Raw genomic sequence first — 18,826 nt, 5'->3', positions numbered from 1 at the left:
GCAAAGCCACTAACTTTAAATAGGGGGAATTTAGAGCTGATGGGTTACAACATAAGCCAATCTTATTTAAATCAGGAAATGGGGAGTGCAGGGCAAACACAGGCATAATCTCAGTGCGTTAAAACTTCCGTGGCTCTACCTTATCTTTTTAATCAGTACAAATGGTCCTTTTATAAAAAGAATTCAGGTTGCAAAACATTCAGGTTACTCAAAAATCGGCAACTCAACTGCTGACCACCCAGCGACGACAGACGCGGAGTAAACAACCAAGATGACAGGAGTCTCTGCCAGGGTCCTTCATAGTAAAACTTTATTGAACAGAAAACCCAGCAAAGGTTTTCACCTCTGCACAGCTCCTCTTGGTTTAAAGTAAAGCACTGCATTTTAAAAAGCAATTATACATAAGTCTTTCCTAGAAAAGTCCTGCTAAAACATGTCTAGCAATTTCATTGATTATATAAAGTAGTACACTTAGTGTAATTTAAACATTCCAACAGGAATCAAATCGTACCAGCAGAACCATTTCTGCGTCTATGACATCTATGTACAAACACTCATGCAGACACACACATCTGGAAAAGTTCCTCAGGCATAAACATGCGAAACTAATGCCTTCTACTTACAATGCCTATTAAACTACAACAGTATATATTAAAGCTCTTCAGAACAAAGACATGAGAAGCCTGTAGGCATTTTTTGTTCATCAATTGTATCATGGCTTCATGTCTTACTTACTGCTTTTGCTTAATCACAAAAGCATATCATCCTCTTTGTAGATTCTTATACTATTTCTGTGCCACCGCCACATCCAGGTAAGGAAATCGAGCCAGCATCAGATGATCCAGCCCACGCCTGTCAAAGCTTCCAGCAGCCAGAGAGGAAACACTGTCAGTTTGCTATGGCTGGAGGGCCTTCTGGAAGGAGAGAGGCAAAGAACGTCTTGAAGACAAGCCAGGCTGTGCTCATAAATGAAGGGCTGGTCTGCTCGTCACCTCGTACATCTCTGTCTGGAGGGAGGTGGCTGGGATCTTCACTTTCAGGATCAGGGCCCCCCTGTAGGGAATAAACCACAAGGAGAAAATAATTAGGACTGTGACAAGCACCCAGTAACATTAGGCAAGGGCAGAGTGACTCCCTGGGTCCCTGCCCATAAACCAAGTGACGCAGACAGGACGCCAGGGATGACATCCCATGCTGGACGGAGCTCCTCCTCCAGCCTCCAGAGCACAACTGTGCTGAACACCCTCCTGGTTTTCAGTATCCCTGGCCACAGTATCAAATGAAGTAACTAGATCTTCAACTATTATTAAGTTAGTAATTAAGCTTGACACTTATTAAACGTGGATATTTTTCTAACTTTGGCAGTGTTCCGAGTTTTAAAAAAAAGCAACTGAAACTGGAAACACAGGATTCTAAAAACAGATACTACAGTGATACTTTATATTAAAAAGAATCTCCTTTAGGATTGCACATTATATTGCCTTATAGAAATCCTATTTCTGTATGTTATTTTCCAAGAAACCTATTCTGTGAGAGAGACAGGCACATGTTCCTAACTCTTAATTAGAATAACTCTCCATTAGCAGTTTCCATGGTATAATACATTGTTACTGAGCATGAATACTCAAAATAGTGAATTTCAAAATCCATTTACATGTCCCAAAATGCAAACTGCCACATAACAAAAAGACCTGACAGATTTTGTGACAGTGTTTTAAAAACAGCTACTGCTCTAAGAATAAATTGGAAAAAATCTTGAAATATTTAATCTAATAAAATGGAAAAAACCACAAGGTATTTAGAGATGAAGGACTCCTGGGCCTGGCACTTCACACCGGGCTCTCTGGGCTCCATACCTGGAAGTTATTGTTGGGGTCTTGATTCACAGCCTCCTGAGGACCACCATCATTAGGGAAGTTCTGAACTGGCCTCTGCCGAAACGGAAACCACCCGACATGATGCCTTCGAAGGAAGCACATTAAGTCCATCTTAGTGAACAGAGTGAGACGTACTCAAGAATTTAAGGGCCCTCTTGATGAGAGGAGGTCCCCCTCGCTCCCCTCCTCTCATCAAAACAGGATGCGATTAGAAGCTTGAAGCCAGACCCATTTGCAGACGCATTCTAGCAGGCCAGGTGGAATGTGAGGTTCTCGATGGTCACTCTGGAAACCATGCCTGATTCATCACCGTGCGCCCAGCAACATAAAGAGCACTTGGTACGCAGTACGCGCTCGATACATTCTTGCTCACCTGAGCTAGACCTGACATTTGAAAACTTGAACAGAGAGGAAAAGGGGAAATACACACATGGCTGTGACTCTATGTCATAACACACTAATTAGACCTAGACTTAGTCACCTAAATATATGATTCTACAGACTACAGAATTCAAAAAATTACCTAAAAGTTTTATCTGGAAAATCCACTTAAATCCAAGTATTGAAGCAAACATGACAAAATATTAACCATGATTAATACCGGGTGTGAGTACTGAACACATTTTTCTAAATATTTCTTTTTTAAGATTTTCTAAAACTAAAAAAATCCATTTTTCCTATAGAGGAAAATTGTCTTCAGTCAGTTTTCACCACAAATAAGGAGGTATCACTCCAGGCCAGGGTGTCCCCACTTCGGCATTGCTGATGTCCCAGGCTGGGTGTTCACTGAGGGGCTGAATTGCATACTGTAGGATGTTTAGCAGCTATCAACTAGATGCTAGTAGAACCACCTCGCCCCATCATCCCTGCTGAGAGTTAACGATGTCCCCAGACACTGCCAAATGCTTGAGGGTAAGGGTTAGGCTTAGAGGAAGATGTAGGCCCATTCTGGCTGAGAACCACTAGCATCATGGATGCAGCCAAATGCCAGGCCCGCAACAGTCCCCTGCCTCTTTAAGACTATGCCACAGCCAGTGGCCTTCATCCTAGGAGGCAGCTGTAGCCTGGGAAAAGACAAATGTGTTCTTATTCAACACAAACACAATTTTTCTTTCCATGCCCCAGTATGGAAAGAAGCCTGGCAGGTAGCTTAACTAGAGGAAAAGAAGAGAACGTTGTTCTTGTATCAACACAGATGTAATCGCATCGTCGGCAATGCACAACCAAGCCATCGATTCTTTACACTGAAAATGCCAGAATGACTTATTAAATATACCTCCTTAAATGCTGACTGAAACTGCTCAGAAGAGGCAAGTCTGTACTTGGTTTGAGTCACCACATAGTGTAGTTTGCAGTAAAGAGGGAATAAAAGCGAAATCATCTGCTTACAGGTACATAACCACGGTGGCCCCCATGACCATGAGGAATCGGCTCAGGGAGGAGTAGAAGTAGAGGATACTGAGAAACACGGAAAACGTGGCGGCTGAGTAGGTCCAGTCCAACCAATCTCGGTTTATCTCGTCATCTTCTTCCACAATGGGGCCTCCTTGAGCATTCATCCGCAGATTCTGATTGGCCCCAGGGTTAACCACCACTTGTGGAGCAGCGTTCTGATTGGCAGGCTGGTTTTCAGCTGGAAATTGGTTGTGGATCGGGGCTGGAGTAGGTGCAGTGACCACAGGTATCTCTTGCGCACCTGGTGCGGGGACAAAAGCCCCTGATGCAGCAGTGGCGGCTAAGCTAAGACAGAAACAAGAGGCAGATACTGTTGAGAGCGAGGCATCCTGAAGGCTGGCTCTCATCATCTCCTTTACATCTTTTACTACTAAGAATTATAAGCAGGGATGTACAAATGCCGATTTTCTTTAACTTAGCGAAGAACTTCTTTACTAGCAATCATATCTTTAAAAGCTTTTCTGCTCCTAAGGGAAGCCACTTGGTAAATTTCGTCTGGAATTAAACACCAAGGCTATCATGAAAGTACAGTGCAATAGTAAATTAAAGATTTCTTAAACCATTAAAGATACCACAAATTGAAAAGGAAGGAATGTATTCTCCACAGTCATCAAACCATGGATCACACACAAGCACACCTGTGTCAATACACAAGTTAGTAGTTACCATTACACTGTCCACCCACAGAACCAGACACACCAGGGCTCTGCAGATAATAATGAAAACACACTCAGCCCTCCACTTCTGGCTTTACAGGAAACATGGGCGTGAGCTCTTCCGCTCCTGGGAGCCCTGGCCACACCCAGCACGGCGGGGAAACACTCACTACTGCATGTAGTACTGCCGCGCGTACATCTGCTGGAACCAGGAGAGCTGCAGCCACCCGTAGGTCGTGTACCCCGAGAAACCAGGCCCCAGGCCTTGGAATGCCGGCTGGGCCGCTTCAGGCCTATGAAAGATGTTAAAAAATGCTCGGTTTGAGTCGGCTTAGTATGAATCAATGAAAACCAAGTTTAAGTCACAATCAGGAATTCAAAACAGAAGGAGACAGAAGACTGGGCTTTGTGACAGTTACACGTAGTTTCCAGACGAGGCACAGTGCAATGCAATCACAGAAGGTGCTGACGAAGCCCTCCTGCCACGGTCTGGGTCCCAGGGGAGCACAAGGGCCCTCGCCCAGCACCAGGGCCTCATGTCATTGCCCTGACGCACAACCAGGCCGACCTTTTCAGTCTGAGCGGATCCCCACCCTTATTTTAGGCTTGTGGAATCTCACTGAAGGTCTGCTGCTGCTGCTGCTAAGCCGCTTCAGTCGTGTCCGACTCTGTGACCCCACAGACGGCAACCCACCAGGCTCCTCTGTCCCTGGGATTCTCCAAGCAAGAACACTGGAGTGGGTTGCCATTTCCTTCTCCAATGCATGCACGCATGTAAAGTTGCTTCAGTCGTGTCCGACTCTGTGCAACCCCATGGACAGCAGCCCACCAGGCTCCTCTGTCCACAAGATTCTCCAGGCAAGAATACTGGAGTGGGTTGCCATTTTCTTCTCCCACTGAAGGTCTAAACCCCACTATTCATCCTACAGGAGCAGCTCAAAAAAGTCACATCTCTCCAAAGCCTTTTCTGCAGGAAATACTCCCCTTCTAACACCATTTTTCTCCCAACCCTAGATCTGAAATATAAAGGGGGCAGAGTTACGTGCGGCATCACCCAGCCATGCTTACTGACCACTTGTGCCCTGTGAGGCCAGCAGGCTGCTATCTCACTGGATCCCCAGCGAGTCTGTGGAGCTCTGCAGCCACGCCATTTACAGAGGGGAGCCTGAGGACAGCTCAGGGAGGACAAAGGATCTGGACGAGGCTGCCGAACTCCTAAGCAGTTAGGGCTGGATTGAAGCCCTGTTTATGTGACACCAAACTCATGCTTGTCATTCAGCACAGCCTGGGGCAGGGTGTGTGTGGGACTCATCTTCCGCCTGTGAGCCCTACACAGTGAACTCCTTTGGCATCACATCACAGACTACAAACTACCAGAACTGCAGGAAGACCAGGAGGAGTTGTGTGGTCATCTGTGCTGGTCGACTCATATCCTTAAACAAAGGTGCATGCACTGTCTGTCCAATAAATATTTGTTGGATGAAATCAACAAGTTTTATGACAGTGAAATTCACAGAGATATGAGCCTCAATTTTCAAATCATACAGTCAAAAAGAGATGCAGTTTTAAGAGCATCTATCCAATAATGGATTCAATTATCTGACTTGTACACTGACAACAGTATTTTAACCAAATTCCACACCCAGAGTACTTCAAAAATTGTATTCTAATACAAGGATGTCATGGTACGATACTGTTTTTGATTATTTAAAGATACAAGGTCCTAATGTATGATGCAGGGAACTATACTCAATATCCTGTGATAAATCATCGTGGAAAATAAAAATTTAAAGAGAATGTATGTATGTGTATAACTGCATCACTTTGCCATACAACACAGATTGGTACAGCTCCGCAAGACAACTATGAGTTCATGCTCAGTTGCTCAGTCACGTCCAACTCTTTGCTATGCTATGGACTGTAGCCCTTGGGGCTCCTCTGTCCATGGGATTTTCCAGACAAAAATACTGGAGTGGGTTGTCATTTTCTCCTCCAGGGGATCTTCCCAACTCAGGGATCGAACCTGGATCTCCTGCACTGCTCTTTACCACTGAGCCACCTGGGAAGCCCCATGTCAATAAAAATTGCAAAAAGATACAGTGTGTGTGTAGAAATGACAAAATAAAGTATTTTTGTTAGCTCTGATGACAACACTCCAGATATACAAAGTAACTAACTACAAGGTTTTCAGAGTTATATCCTGAAGTATATGGGGGTGAACTGACAATGTCTGAGAATTATTTTTAAATACCTCAGGATAAAAGGAAAGGAGGAATAGAGAAGGCAAGTATGGCAAAAAATTTTAATCATTACATGAAGATCGATTATACAGTTCCCTCTACTTCCATGTATATCTGAAATTTCCATTAAGAAAAGAACCAACTCTTCATTCCTCAAATGTCTGACCAGCAACAATCAGGTATTGAAAACTAAGAAACAGAAGGCAGGGGACTCAAGAGAGGAAAAGAATTTCAACTCATAATTAATAAACTGTTTTTTCCCATAGCATCTTTCCTAAAAAGGTGTTCTGCTGCTGCTAAGTAGTGTCAGTCGTGTCCGACTCTGTGCGCCCCCATAGACAGCAGCCCACCAGGCTCCCCCGTCCCTGGGGTTCTCCAGGCAAGAACACTGGAGTGGGTTGCCATTTTCTTCTCCAATGCATGAAAGTGAAAAGTGAAAGTGAAGTTGCTCAGTCATGTCCGACTCTTAGCGAGCCCATGGACTGTAGCCTACCAGGCTCCTCCGTCCATGGGATTTTCCAGGCAAGAGTACTGGAGCGGGGTGCCATTGCCGGCTATAAAATACAAACAGCCCACACCATTTAGACACTTCTGGCTTTGGCTCTAAAGAAAAGCTCTAATTGCACCCCCTCTCCTAGCTTCGCCAACACAGTTCCTGGCAGAGCATTTCTCAAATGATACCTTTACCTTTTGTCACCCACTGTTACGACAAAGCACAGAGCCACTCAGCAAAGCGGCTGCACAGTGCTGACCACAGCCGTTCCCGGCAGCAGCACCGACTCCCACTGTGAGGTCAGCGCTGTGCCTGGCACACCCACGGAGAAGGGATGATGCGCCTCTCTGCTTTTCAGATGTTCCCAAAAGGCCATGTATTAAGTTAAATACATAAGAGGTCTTTAAAGTGAGCCCTTATAAAGCAAAACTGCGTCCCTTTTAAAGTTCCATGACTTATAGTACAAACACAGCTTATTCGTAAGTTGATGCAACTGATGCATGTTCATGTTCTTTATGACAACACTCACCTTGAGATGTTCTCCCATCCAGAGGGAGAAGGGTTCCGAAGAACCTCCCTCTGCCTTAAACCATCACTTGAGGAATCCCCAGGGGACTGTCCCTGATTAAGGCCAGTGGGCTGCTCTGCGGATTCAGCAACCTAAGTGCAACATGAACACAAGAACAAAAGGCCTGATGCAACTGTCTGAAATCGAGATTCAAGGCTTCTTTCGCTGTGAATGGATGCCTCAACCCTGACCTCTGAACTTGACAAAATCAAACAGACGCCATGTTACATAGATATTCTGAAATTTTCTCAACACAGTATCAATACAGAGATACTAAATCTATACTTTTTCCCTAGAGTAGCTAAGCTGTAGTTTCACTAAAATCTTCCAATGAAGTTATCATTGCTGAGAAAGCAATAGCTTCCTATTACTGCTCGATTCATCTTACGGTGTTAAATTTACTAAATCAAGAAATTAAATTCGATTGATAAGGCTTATAAATACAACACAGACCTGAAGTATTTTAGTATATTCAGATGTTTCAGGATGTACTGCTGTAATGCAAATTTAGCATGTATCACATTAGAATATTAATAGAGTATATTTGAACTAACACTGTGAAATGAAAAACAAGGGACTTTAACCAATTAACACGAGTCTTTAGAAAGATCGTGGTCTTTTCCTATCCCAACAAATGAAAATTTCCAAAGGAAATAGTCACTTTTTTACTCTATAAAAATGAATGATTCCTTAGAAGAAATTTATTCTGTGCTAAATTCATGACTGCTAGTTTGGCGATCTGGACACCAAGCCACTATAGGTCAAACTGTGTCCCAGAGAAGAGAATACTGCAGAACTCCACTTTTCCACGACAAGACTAATAGAACAGTCTACTTCTATTATAGTAAACTCTCATTTGTACTGACAACAGTTTACTCCTGAGACAAAGTTATTACATGATAAAGAGGCTCGCTTAGGAGTTTAACCCAACTTCCTTTCTTTCTACCTTGACAGTCTGAATGACACAAACTGCCATGCAGTCATGAAAGAGCAGACGTACCTTTGCACTGGCTTCTGGCGTTTTTGAAGTACTCTTCACATTGCACACCAGATGCATAACATGTCGTTCTTCCTGCTGAAAGTAATAAGGAAGTACTTTAGGCTTGAATTCAACCCGGTTAGTGCTTAAAAACATTCAAAAACTTAACAGTACTAAGTGATACCTGTGGAAGCAAGTCCCTGAGACACTGGTGATCCAACAACAGCTTCCCGGAATAAATTAATCTCTGGTCCTCTGGACGCTAATGGAAAGAAAGAGTAGCACAGGTCAGCACTTAGCCCTGCAAGTTCCCAAACAGAAGACACCGTTTTATACAAATATTAAATTTTTCTCCCCCCAGCATCACAGGAGAACATTTTTCCAAAGGCCCCATATACGTTTATTTAGAACATTCTCAATAAACTGATTTCTAACATACAAACAAATTCAGGAGGGCAAACTACATCCAGTCCACAAAGCCTATGGCAACACCAATCTGAATTTCCTACAGTAACCAACTTTAAAACCTCCTTTGGTCTCAGAGAAGTCAAAGCTAGCCTTCACTAAAACCACAGAATACCATCCCAAGATAACACGAAGCAGTTATAAACTTAAGCCCTCCAAGAGACTTTTCCCAACATACAAATGCAGCTAGAGAGGGGATGCTGTGTGGCAACACTCCACACAGCCCTGTGAGATATTCAGTATGCCTATTTTAACATGGGTTAGGTCTCTGGGTCGGGAAGGCCTACTCCAGTATTCTTGCCTGGAGAATTCCATGGACAAGAAGAGCTTGGCAAGCTACAGTCCATAGGGTAGCAAAGAGTCAGACATGACTGAAGCACCTTAGCAAGCAATTCTAAGGGGGAGGGGGAACGTCTAAGATTCACTGGTCCAAGGTCACCTGCTGCTAAAGTCAAGATTCCTAACCCTCTTTTCCATTCCAGTGATTTTAAAACCACAGTGGTGCCACACACTTTTATACAGATCTCACTTTTAAAATCTATTTTTAATTCCCTTAAAAGCTGGACTTAAAGGCTTCAAATGGTACACACCAAAGTCAGTACACCGGAGTGCACCACTAACTTCTTAACCTACTCTTGCCAGAATAACCAACTATACAAAATTTGCATTCCTGTGAAGCAGCCAGAGATACAAAGCAAGCTGTTTAAAACAAAACAATAACAGTATCTATTTACCTGTGTAAATCAGGACTTTTTTTTGACACTGGGCAAGTATAAACTACAGAAATATACTGAATGTTGGGTTCACTATCATTCTCACCAACTGAACTTTTTAAGTAAACGCTATACACTTGGATTTGTAAATGTTATTGCATAGGTGGGATCCTGCATTATTAAAGAGTTCCACACTAGGAAAGGTTTGAAAACCACAGGTGCCTGTGATTTGAGGCCTGTTAAAGGCCTGAAATGACACTGGTGTCTTTACCAAGAATGCTGATTTGAAGAAAAACATATTAAGCAAACCACTATCAAAAGAAAGGGTTCTCACATTACAAAGCAAACGACGAGTGTGCTTCAGCCATAATTTTTAAACACAAATTTACATACCCCAGACACCTTTTACTTACAACTTTAGGTCCTCAGATTTAATAAGAATGATGCTCCTCACCCAGGGAAGCCCTAAAGGAAAGTTCTCTTCCAAAACACCGCCTTTCACCAAATGATGCAACAAGAGCCCACACCGGCCTCGCCAATTTGTGCACCTAATAGCCATTCTCATAGCAGCTTAACACCTGGTTTCTTGGAAGCAACTATGGTGACCTCGCAAAAGTGCCAAGATAAATGCTAACAGAATGGGAGCTTCTTAAGTAAATTTCAAAAGAATGGCTCAGGACGGACACTCACACTTCCACCTTCTTGACAACACAGAACAAAAATAACCTGATCCATTAGCCATGGCAGGTTCTAACGCTTCAGATAATGAGGAACAATTTCACAATCTCCTCCTGACTTGATGCCCTCTCCTGTTTGGTGGAGGGGAATTACAGCCGTGGGCAGCAAAGAACACTGCTGACACTTACATAATATTAGAGTAGAAAGTAAATACAGGAAGGTCCAGTTCATGGCTTCCATCACGTGGTGGGGAGGGAGGGCTGTCGCTAAGGGTGATGTTGACAGATGTGTCAACCAAAACAAAGCAAGGAAATCTTTGTAATTGTGGGACCAAAGTCTTTAAAACCCAGACTCGGGAAGGTTCCCTCCACCTATTTGCGTTCTAAGTCACTCTTTACCAGAAAGTGCACGAGGCTCCTCCCTGGGACTAGGCAGAGGCTGTGGAGTCCAGCTCACAGGGAGGGGCCCCTGTGGCGGAAGGTGGACGGGGAGAGGAACAGCCACGTCCTTGCTCCTGGGTGTGGGGCCTTAGGTACACACGGCCGGGCGCTCACCATGCTTCTCCATAGCCACTGGCCTGGGCTTAGCCCCTGCACTCTCCTCTCCGCAATGAGAGGCCACACCAGAAAACTCATTCTGCACCCTTCACGTTTTCTTATTTCCTTATTTCTTTCTAACTTAATCGGATACGATCCTAACCAGGAACACGTCGCTCTGACGTTTGGGGAAAACTGAGGTTTGGAGGATGAAATGATTCACCCAAGGTCAAACTGCTGTTTCAGCGGCTTGGCTAAGGCTGGAAGCCAGATCTACGGGACGAGAAGGAGTCTGGAGAGGTATATGGCAGAGTTTGGGGGCCTAGAAGGCGACGTGACAGGGGAAGGCGGCCCGTCAGGAAGGCGGGGCGATGGCGGCCTAGAAGGAGGAAGAGACAGTCGCGGGGCCAAGTCAAGGGGCGCCTACGGCGGCAGGGCACTAAAAGGGGGAGACCAGAGGCCTGGGAAACTGGACTTGTGGGGAGCAGCCATTGGAGGCCGGCCGGCCAAGGGAAAGGGTACGGGGAGAGGGGAGGCGGACATGGCCTCTCTAGTGGGAAGCGGCGCGAAGAGCGCTGCGAGGATGACAGCCGGGGTTGAGGGATGCTGGCAGCGGGAGTCGGGGCCCCCCTCTCACCGGGCGCTCGGGGTAGACGCGGCTCAGATGGGCCTTGAGGCGGCCCACGCTCCAGCTGCGTTGGGCGCTCAGCTCCAAGTCTCGGTGGCGCTGGTTGGGGCTCTTCACCAGGAGCGTGACGGGCTCGGGCTCGGGCTCAGGCTCCATGTCGGCGGCGCCCCCAGACAGTAGGGAGGAAGAGTCCCAGCCGCCAGCAACCCCCGCAACGACGGTTCCAGTCTCCGGGGCGCGCGCCCCCGCCTCTGGCACCTTTTATAGACACCCCGCGCCCGGACTCTGCGGACGGAACCCTTTGTGGCTGTCGCCCATTGGCTGAGGCGGAGGCCCCTGCCCTAACGTGGCCCAATCGGCGCCCAGCTCCGTGGGCGGAAGGGCGGGCCAAGGCCCGTGGGCTCGGGCTGATGCAACCCGCCGCGGTGGCGTCACCCAGAGTCGCGGCTGCGGCTGGGGAGCCCGGGTTCGGTGACCATGCCGGGGTGCGTGCGCCCCGTGTGAGGACACTGGCGTGCTCCTTGGTCGGGTTGCTCAAGGCCGTTTAGGGAGGGCCGTCCCTGTAGCCTCCCGGTTTGGCAGCCTCTGCAAATTGTTTCCTCACAAAGCAGCACCCCCGCCCCTTTGCCCCTAGTCCCACTTACTCTTTCCCTTCCCAGGGGTGGCACCCAGACGTCAGGCCCCCAGGGCAGGCCGCGCCACCCCGACCCTTGCCGCGGCTCAAAGAACCGCTGAGCGGACCCAGTTTGCGGCGCCCTAGGAGGGCCAGGAAGAAGGGCGGATCCTTCCTGGGTTAAGGATGCAGGAATCTGAACCAATGTGGCCTGTCCATCTGTGACCTCAGTCTTGAAAGTTACACCCCCAAGTGTGGGACATCATACTAATGAGTGGCAGGCAGGGCACAGTCTCGGTTAAGCTGGGGGCTGTTTGAAAAAGTCCTCAGTCTATAGGATACTAACATGCTTCCTTGAAACGGGATGAGAAGGGAAGGCAGGATTCTGTTATCCTAAAAAGTGACCTCAAAGACCTTGCTGCTGTAGACACGCCCTCCCTCTGTAGGAAAAAAGGTCTTGAAAAAATAAAACTGCCATTGTGCTTAGCCCATCCTTGCGCCAATCTTGTTGGGGTATCTGTTTTTCAGGTGTCGGAAGTTTGGTAAGGGCAAGAGAGGAACTGGAGGAACCTGGTCTGGTTGGCGGATGTAGTGCCCCAAACGGGGTGGCTTAAAGGACAGAAATGTATTAGCGTCTCACGGCTCTAGAGCCTCGAAGTCTGAGATCAAGGTGTTGGGCAGGGTTCGCCCTTCTGAAGGCAGTGCGGAAGACTCTCTTCCCTGCCGGCAACCTCTGGCATTTGCCGGGGTGATGCTGCCTTCATGGTCAGCGTGTCGTTCCTCCCCTCGCCCCCGCCCTCGCCCCCAGTGTTCATGCCCTCACATCATTTTCCTTATGCACGTCTCTGTGTCCCAGTTTCCCCCTCTTTTTTATAAGGACATCAGCCATATGGGATTAGGTCTTTACCCTAATGACCTCATCTTAATTGATCATCTGCAAAGACCCCATTTCCAAATACAGTCACATACATGGGGTTGGGGGGGTGGCGATGAAAGTGAAAGTTACTCAGTTGTGTCTGACTCTTTGCGACCCCATGGACTATTCTCCAGGTCAGAATACTGAAGGGGGTAGCCTTTCTCTTCTCCAGGGCATCTTCCTAGTCCAGGGATCGAACCCAGGTTTCCCACACTGCAGGCAGATTCTTTACCAGCTGAGCCACAAAGGAAGCCCAAGAGTACTGGAGTGGGTGAAACTGAAAGTGAAGTCGCTCAGTGGTGTCCGACTCTGCGACCCCATGGACAGTAGCCTGCACCAGGCTCCTCCGTCCATGGGATTTTCTAGGCAAGAGTACTGCAGTGGGTTGCCGTTAGCCTGTCCCTTTTCAGCAGATCTTCCTGACCCAGGAATTGAACCGGGGTCTCCTGCATTGCATGTGGATTCTTTACCAACTGCGCTAAAGTTGGAGGATGTTGTTCAATGCATAACAATCAACCTTAATGTAACACAGAACAGAGGTGGTTTCCATTTTAGCAGTCTTTGTACCAAGAAGGGAAGTGGAAGGCTTTGGAGATTGTTGGCCCCATGCTGACCTTTCTGTGATTGGTTTTTGTCAGCTGAGAAGGGCTCAGTCCCTTTTTCGTCCAGACAGGCTTCACTGGTGTGACATCTTTGGGCCCTACTCTTGGTTTAATGTCCTTCTGAAAATACTGAATAAATTTTGAACAAGGAGTCCTGCATTTTCGTTTTTCACCCGGTCTCGCAAATTATGTAGCTGGCCCTGTTTTTCATACATCAGGATGGAAAAAATGACTGATTATGATCTGGTAGTCTTGCAACTAGCGAGAAGCTGACCAGGGAGGCCAGGCCAGATAAGACAAGCAGAGGCCTTGGAGGAGGCAGCCAGGCAGAAGATAACAGCTTCATTGGGTAATTAATGATGCCACGTAACATGGTTTCCTGTAGCCTACAGTGACAAGAAGCAGGTCCCCTTAAAACAGCACATCCATTTTCACTCAGTAGTAAGAAAGTAAAGGGGTGTGTTTTTCCCTAGGGAAAAGGCAAGCGGATTTCTTGATTCCCTGTTGAGTTATCTCTCCGAGACAACAACTTGTAAAGGACTTCTGTGATTCTGCCTGTAGCACAGAATTTCTCCTCATATGCATGGAGGATTGGGTCTAGGACATCCTCCACCCCATAGAAAAATCCTTCGCTGCTCAAGTCTCTTCTATAAAATGGTGTAGTATTTGCATATAACCAATGCAACATCCTCCCATATATATATTTTTAAAAACCTTTTGGCCACGAGGCACATAGTTCCTGACCAGGGATGCAGCCTGCAAAATTTGGAGTCTTAACCACTGTACCACCAGGGAAGTCCCATTCTCTCAATATACTTTGAATCATATCTAGATTACTTATGATACCAAATACAATGTAAATGCTATGTAAATAACTGTAAATACAGTTTAAATGCTATGTAAATAGTTGCCAGAGTGGCAGCAAATGAAGTTTTGCTTTTTGGAACTTTTTTCTTCAGAATATTTTCCATCCGTGGTTGGTTGAATTGGTGGATGTGGAACCCGTGGATACAGAGGGGCAACCGTATTTATAAAAACATTAAATTCAGGTCAACATGCTGGGACTAGAAAGATAAACATGAAGTGGCCCTAATCTCAATGACCTTACAAATATAATGAGCATGATAAGACAGTGCAAAAACAGAATAAAAGTCAACCCAAAAGTCTCATACATTGCTGAAGGACTTATGTTACACTGAGGGATTACACAGAGGAAGAAGGAGAGGGGGAGACAGAAACCTGGATAGAAGAGGAGGAATTTGACCTGAATTTTGAAGGATGAGTGGGATTTGAGTAAAAATAATGATGACAGGGACGTCCCTCGCGGTCCAGTAGTTAAGAATCTGCCTTGCAATGTATGGGACGTGGGTTAGATCACAGCTAGGAGAACTAAGATCCCACACGCTGTGGAGCAGCGAAGCCTTAGGAACCTGCTAGGGCCCTGTGCCACAGCTGTTGAGTCTGCATGGCACAGCTAGAGAATTCATGCTCAGGGAAAGATTCTACATGGCGCAGTTAAGACCTGACACAGCGAAATCATAAATAAAGATTTTAAAAATATAATGTCAGCAATTACTGATTAAGCCCAATAGGGGATTTATACACAATTTGTATGGGCAAGTAAAAGTCAGTGGTTCAACTGATGGATGAAGAGCCAAAGTGCCTATTTCAAACCCAACTTACGTCGCTTATGAGCTATGTGACCTTAGGCAAGTTATTCAGCCTCCCTGTACCTAACTGTCCCCATCTGTAAAATAGAATCATAGTGTCTCTTTCACAGAGTTGTTGTGATATTTAAATGATATAACATTGATAAAGATCTTGGAAAAGAGCCAGACACTTAGCAAGTGCTCAGTTAATATTAGCTAATAATATTCAGGGAACTGCAACTAGTCCAGTCTACAGGTTTCTAAGACTGATTGTGAAACTGAATCATCCAAAAAACTTTTTTTTTTTAAGTGAAGACTCTTACAATACCAAGTATTGAAAAAATATGGAGCAATCAGAACTCTCATACGTGACTGGTAGGAGCATAAAATTATACAGTCCTTGTGAAAATCAGTGGCAGCCACCAGGGAATTTCCCCAGAGTTTATTTTAAAATAATAATGATGATGATGTCAGCAAGAGGTAAGACTGGAAGGAATTCTTGGGACCAGCTCAGGGAAGACTGTATGCTCATCCTTGAGAGTTGGTTTTATTCTGTGGGCAGTAAGGGTTTTGAGGAGCAGAAGGCACATGACCAAATCACATATGGATCCGCATCACGAGGAAGGCTGGGTTTGAGAAGAGACTTGGGGTCTGGAGGCCTGAGTGTTTCATTCAAGAGAAAACGTAGATCAGCGCTAGGATAGAGTTAAAAAGGAAATGTGAAAAACGATGGGGGAAAAAAGACATAGCAGAAATAAGGCAGGAGGGAAAGAGGCTTGGGAACAAAGATGGGTTCATGAATAGAGCTAACGGCTAACACAGGGGAGTGCTTACCAGGTGCCAGACACATGGCTTCCAGAACTTTGCATTTGATCCTTACAGCAACGTTATGAAGTAGGATGCTTTTGTTATTGCTATCTCACAGCTAGGGAAACTGAGGCACGGGGAGTTTAAATAACTTGGTTGCGTGTATGCCTGCTAAGTTGCTTCAGTTGTGTCCGTCTCTTTGTGACGCTATGGACTGACTCTAGCCTGCCAGGCTCCTCTGTCCATGAGGTTCTCCAGACAAATACTGGAGTGACTTGCTATGCCCTCCTCCAGGGCAATCTTCCCAACCTAGGGATGGAACCCAAGTCTCATCTCTCCTGAATTGGCAGGCGGGTTCTTTACCACTAGTGCCACCTGGGAAGCCTGGCTAACTGCATGAAAGTGAAAGTTGCCCAGTCGAGTCCGACTCTTTGTGATCCCATGGACTCTACAGTCCATGGAATTCTCTAGACCAGAATAAAACCCAGGTCTCCCACATGGCAGGCAGATTCTTTACCAGCTGAGCCACAAGGGAAGTCCAAGAATGCTGGAGTGGGCAGTCTTTCCCTTCTCCAGTGGATCTTCCCGACCCAGGAATGAATTGGGGTCTCCTGCATTGCAGGTGAATTCTTTACCAACTGAGGTATCAGGGAAGCTAATCTGAGATTTCACAAGGTTTAAAAATGTACCTGGGGTTAATTTACTTGATAAGCTAAACAGAGAATTTTCATATGACCCAGCAATTCCATTCCTAGGGACATATCCAAAGTAGCTGAAATCAGGAATTTAAACAAAAACTTGTCCATGAATATTCACAGCAGCTCCAGGTTCACGACCCTCCTGGCTGCTTGGGTTTGGCTTCTGGGCAAACAGCACTCAGGTAGGCCCTGCCCTCCAGGCCTGCATCCCGGGCAGGATCATGGCTGGACTCTGGGGTCCAGGCAATGTCAGAAGCCCACGGTTCCTCATCACAGCCACCAGTCCAGCCCTCTTCTAAATATTCTGATTGTAGTTCGGCATTTTGCTTTAAAAAGAAAAAGAAAAAAACAGGGTTTATTCATCTTAAGTTTTATAGTGCCTTTTCATAAATAAAAAAATCTTTCCTATACTCCAAGTAGAATTTCGACTGTGTGTTAGTCTCTTTCTTTTTTCTCTAGCAAAACCTCCAGCTTCCCCAAGCTGGTTTCAGACTAGATCTAGCACTTAAGCAAAGATGTATAAGATCACAGAGATAGCAGTGTTCTTGTTATAATGGTGGGACTTACTACTCTCCTCCATGAATTTTCTTGCTCGGCCCTCCCACTGAACTCTGGGCTTCTCCTTTCCCAGCCCATAACAAACATCTCTGTTCATTCCTCTAACTGCTTATCTCTCTCCTGGTCTGGTCAGCTTTTCCTGCCCCAGGCCTAAGTCAATCACTCAGGTCAGCAAGATTTTACCTGTGGGTCTGGTTCTTTATAAACAAGCTCTGGCTCTCTCCCCATGCACCTTGCCCCAGTTCCTAAAACCTCCTCACGTTAACCAACCCTACCTTTCTCTAAGACAAGACTTTTGAACATTTCCCATTGAAGGCAGCCCTTCTCCTGTCTTCCCCTCCCCAGAGCTTCTTCTAAGCTGGTGTGCATCTTAGCAGCTTCTCTCTTCTCCTGACAAGGCTTACCTGACTGCAATTACAGTCCTTTGATGTCTAGAAGTCTCTTCCAAGGTTACAAAGTTCCTTTACATCCTTTGCTCATTTCTCTCTCTCTCTCTCTTTTTTTTTTTTTTTTTTTTTGGCTGCATGGCATGTGAGATCTTAGTTCCCTGACCAGGGATCAAACCCAGGTCTCCTGCATTGGGAGGGTGGAGTCGTAACCACTGGACCAACAGGGAAGTCCCGTCCTTTGCCCATCGTAATGGTTCTAGCTTCCCGATCACACTCCCTTTCATTCACTTCCACTAATCTCTGCTCTACTGTGTTCCCACTGCCCATTGTACATGATCCATCCATCCATTCATTCACTTGCCAAGCATTTATTGAGTGCCCTCTCTGTGCTAAGCTCTGTGTTGGGTGCTGGGAAGCAAAGATGAGTCAGATGTGGTCACCATCAGGGCTGAAGAGCACTCACTCAGCCATCTCAGTGGTTAAGATATTCAAATACCCCCGTGCCAGCCAGTAAACATGCCATGAATACCCTCCAGCTGCTCTGGTCCTCAAGGTCTTCCTGCCACCCAGTGACTACAAGGTTCATGTCAATTGCCACCTTCACAGAGCTCACAGTCAAACGACAGACACCCTAGATTTTGCTCCAACACCGCCCGCAGAATGCACGTTGAAATGCACACATACTGACCGCAAACTCCCCTGTAGTCTTCCCCATCTGTCTCTCCCACTCCCCCTGAGCGTCTTTTTTGTCCTCCTGCTACCAGCCTCTCAAGTGTTCTCAAATCTTGTGGCTCACTTCCAGTCTCTCCATCCACTTCAGAGCTCATGTACTTTGGTCATTTTCCTTGGATTTTTCGTACTTTGACCTTCCATCCTTCTTGCTTGGCCCATCCCATCAGTGGAGAACATGTCCCTGATTATTCATTCTGCACATTTGCTTTATGACCTGGTGCTTAGGAGCCTTGGCAGAGACTGGCACAAGGGCAGGTGTCCTGGGAATTTTGCACCCTTGAGATGGCAGACATTAGCTATGCCTTCCTTGTTGTTCAACTCTTCGCATGTCATGTCCAACTCTTTGCGACCCATGGACTGCAGCACACCAGGCTTCTCTCCTTCACCATTTCCCAGAGTTTGCTCAAATGCCTTCTGTGCTGCTTGGCAAAATTCCCCCCACATTTTGTTGATTCTCCATTACTACCTTTTCATCAATTACTCTCTTGCTTGCATGTTAAATCCTTCCCCTCTGACCTATATTTCTCTTTCTCATTCCCACCCATGACAGAGACATTTATAGCCCAATGAATAC

The 18,826-nt window shown here is 46.1% G+C and overlaps 2 protein-coding genes across 5 annotated transcripts in view; both read right to left on the bottom strand.

Annotated features, from left to right (window-relative positions):
- Positions 1-288: 288 nt before the first annotated feature.
- Positions 289-11,525, bottom strand: HERPUD1 (homocysteine inducible ER protein with ubiquitin like domain 1). Its single transcript, XM_004015015.4, has 8 exons — positions 11,298-11,525; positions 8,453-8,530; positions 8,290-8,364; positions 7,251-7,381; positions 4,159-4,281; positions 3,267-3,617; positions 1,857-1,962; positions 289-1,053 (listed from the first exon to the last, which is right to left on the bottom strand). Exons 1-8 carry the CDS (start codon positions 11,442-11,444, stop codon positions 889-891), a joined length of 1,176 nt encoding a protein of 391 aa, XP_004015064.1. The 5' UTR covers positions 11,445-11,525; the 3' UTR covers positions 289-888.
- Positions 11,526-14,301: 2,776 nt separating this feature from the next.
- SLC12A3 (solute carrier family 12 member 3) overlaps positions 14,302-18,826 on the bottom strand; it is a 48,330-nt gene continuing 43,805 nt past the window's right edge. For all 4 annotated transcript variants that reach the window (XM_042231667.2, XM_060397953.1, XM_060397954.1 and 1 more), the window contains exon 26: positions 14,302-16,899. In XM_042231667.2, the coding sequence (XP_042087601.1) occupies positions 16,869-16,899 (31 nt within the window). In that variant the 3' untranslated portion in view covers positions 14,302-16,868. The remainder of the gene's footprint in view (positions 16,900-18,826) is intronic.

Source organism: Ovis aries, chromosome 14, assembly GCF_016772045.2.
Source record: "Ovis aries strain OAR_USU_Benz2616 breed Rambouillet chromosome 14, ARS-UI_Ramb_v3.0, whole genome shotgun sequence".
NCBI classification, from domain to species: Eukaryota; Metazoa; Chordata; class Mammalia; order Artiodactyla; family Bovidae; genus Ovis; species Ovis aries.
Note: the sequence above shows the minus strand (reverse complement) of the source record. Positions and strands in the feature narration are given on the sequence as shown.

Excerpts from the sequence above, each read along its gene's own strand:
- HERPUD1 (XM_004015015.4), bottom strand. The coding sequence starts at position 11,444 with ATGGAGCCTGAGCCCGAGCCCGAGCCCGTCACGCTCCTGGTGAAGAGC. Across the intron at positions 4,282-7,250 it reads GGATGGGAGAACATCTCAAG|GCCTGAAGCGGCCCAGCCGG; the intron begins GTGAGTGTTGTC and ends CATCTTTCATAG. Across the intron at positions 1,054-1,856 it reads ACCCCAACAATAACTTCCAG|GGGGGCCCTGATCCTGAAAG; the intron begins GTATGGAGCCCA and ends TATTCCCTACAG.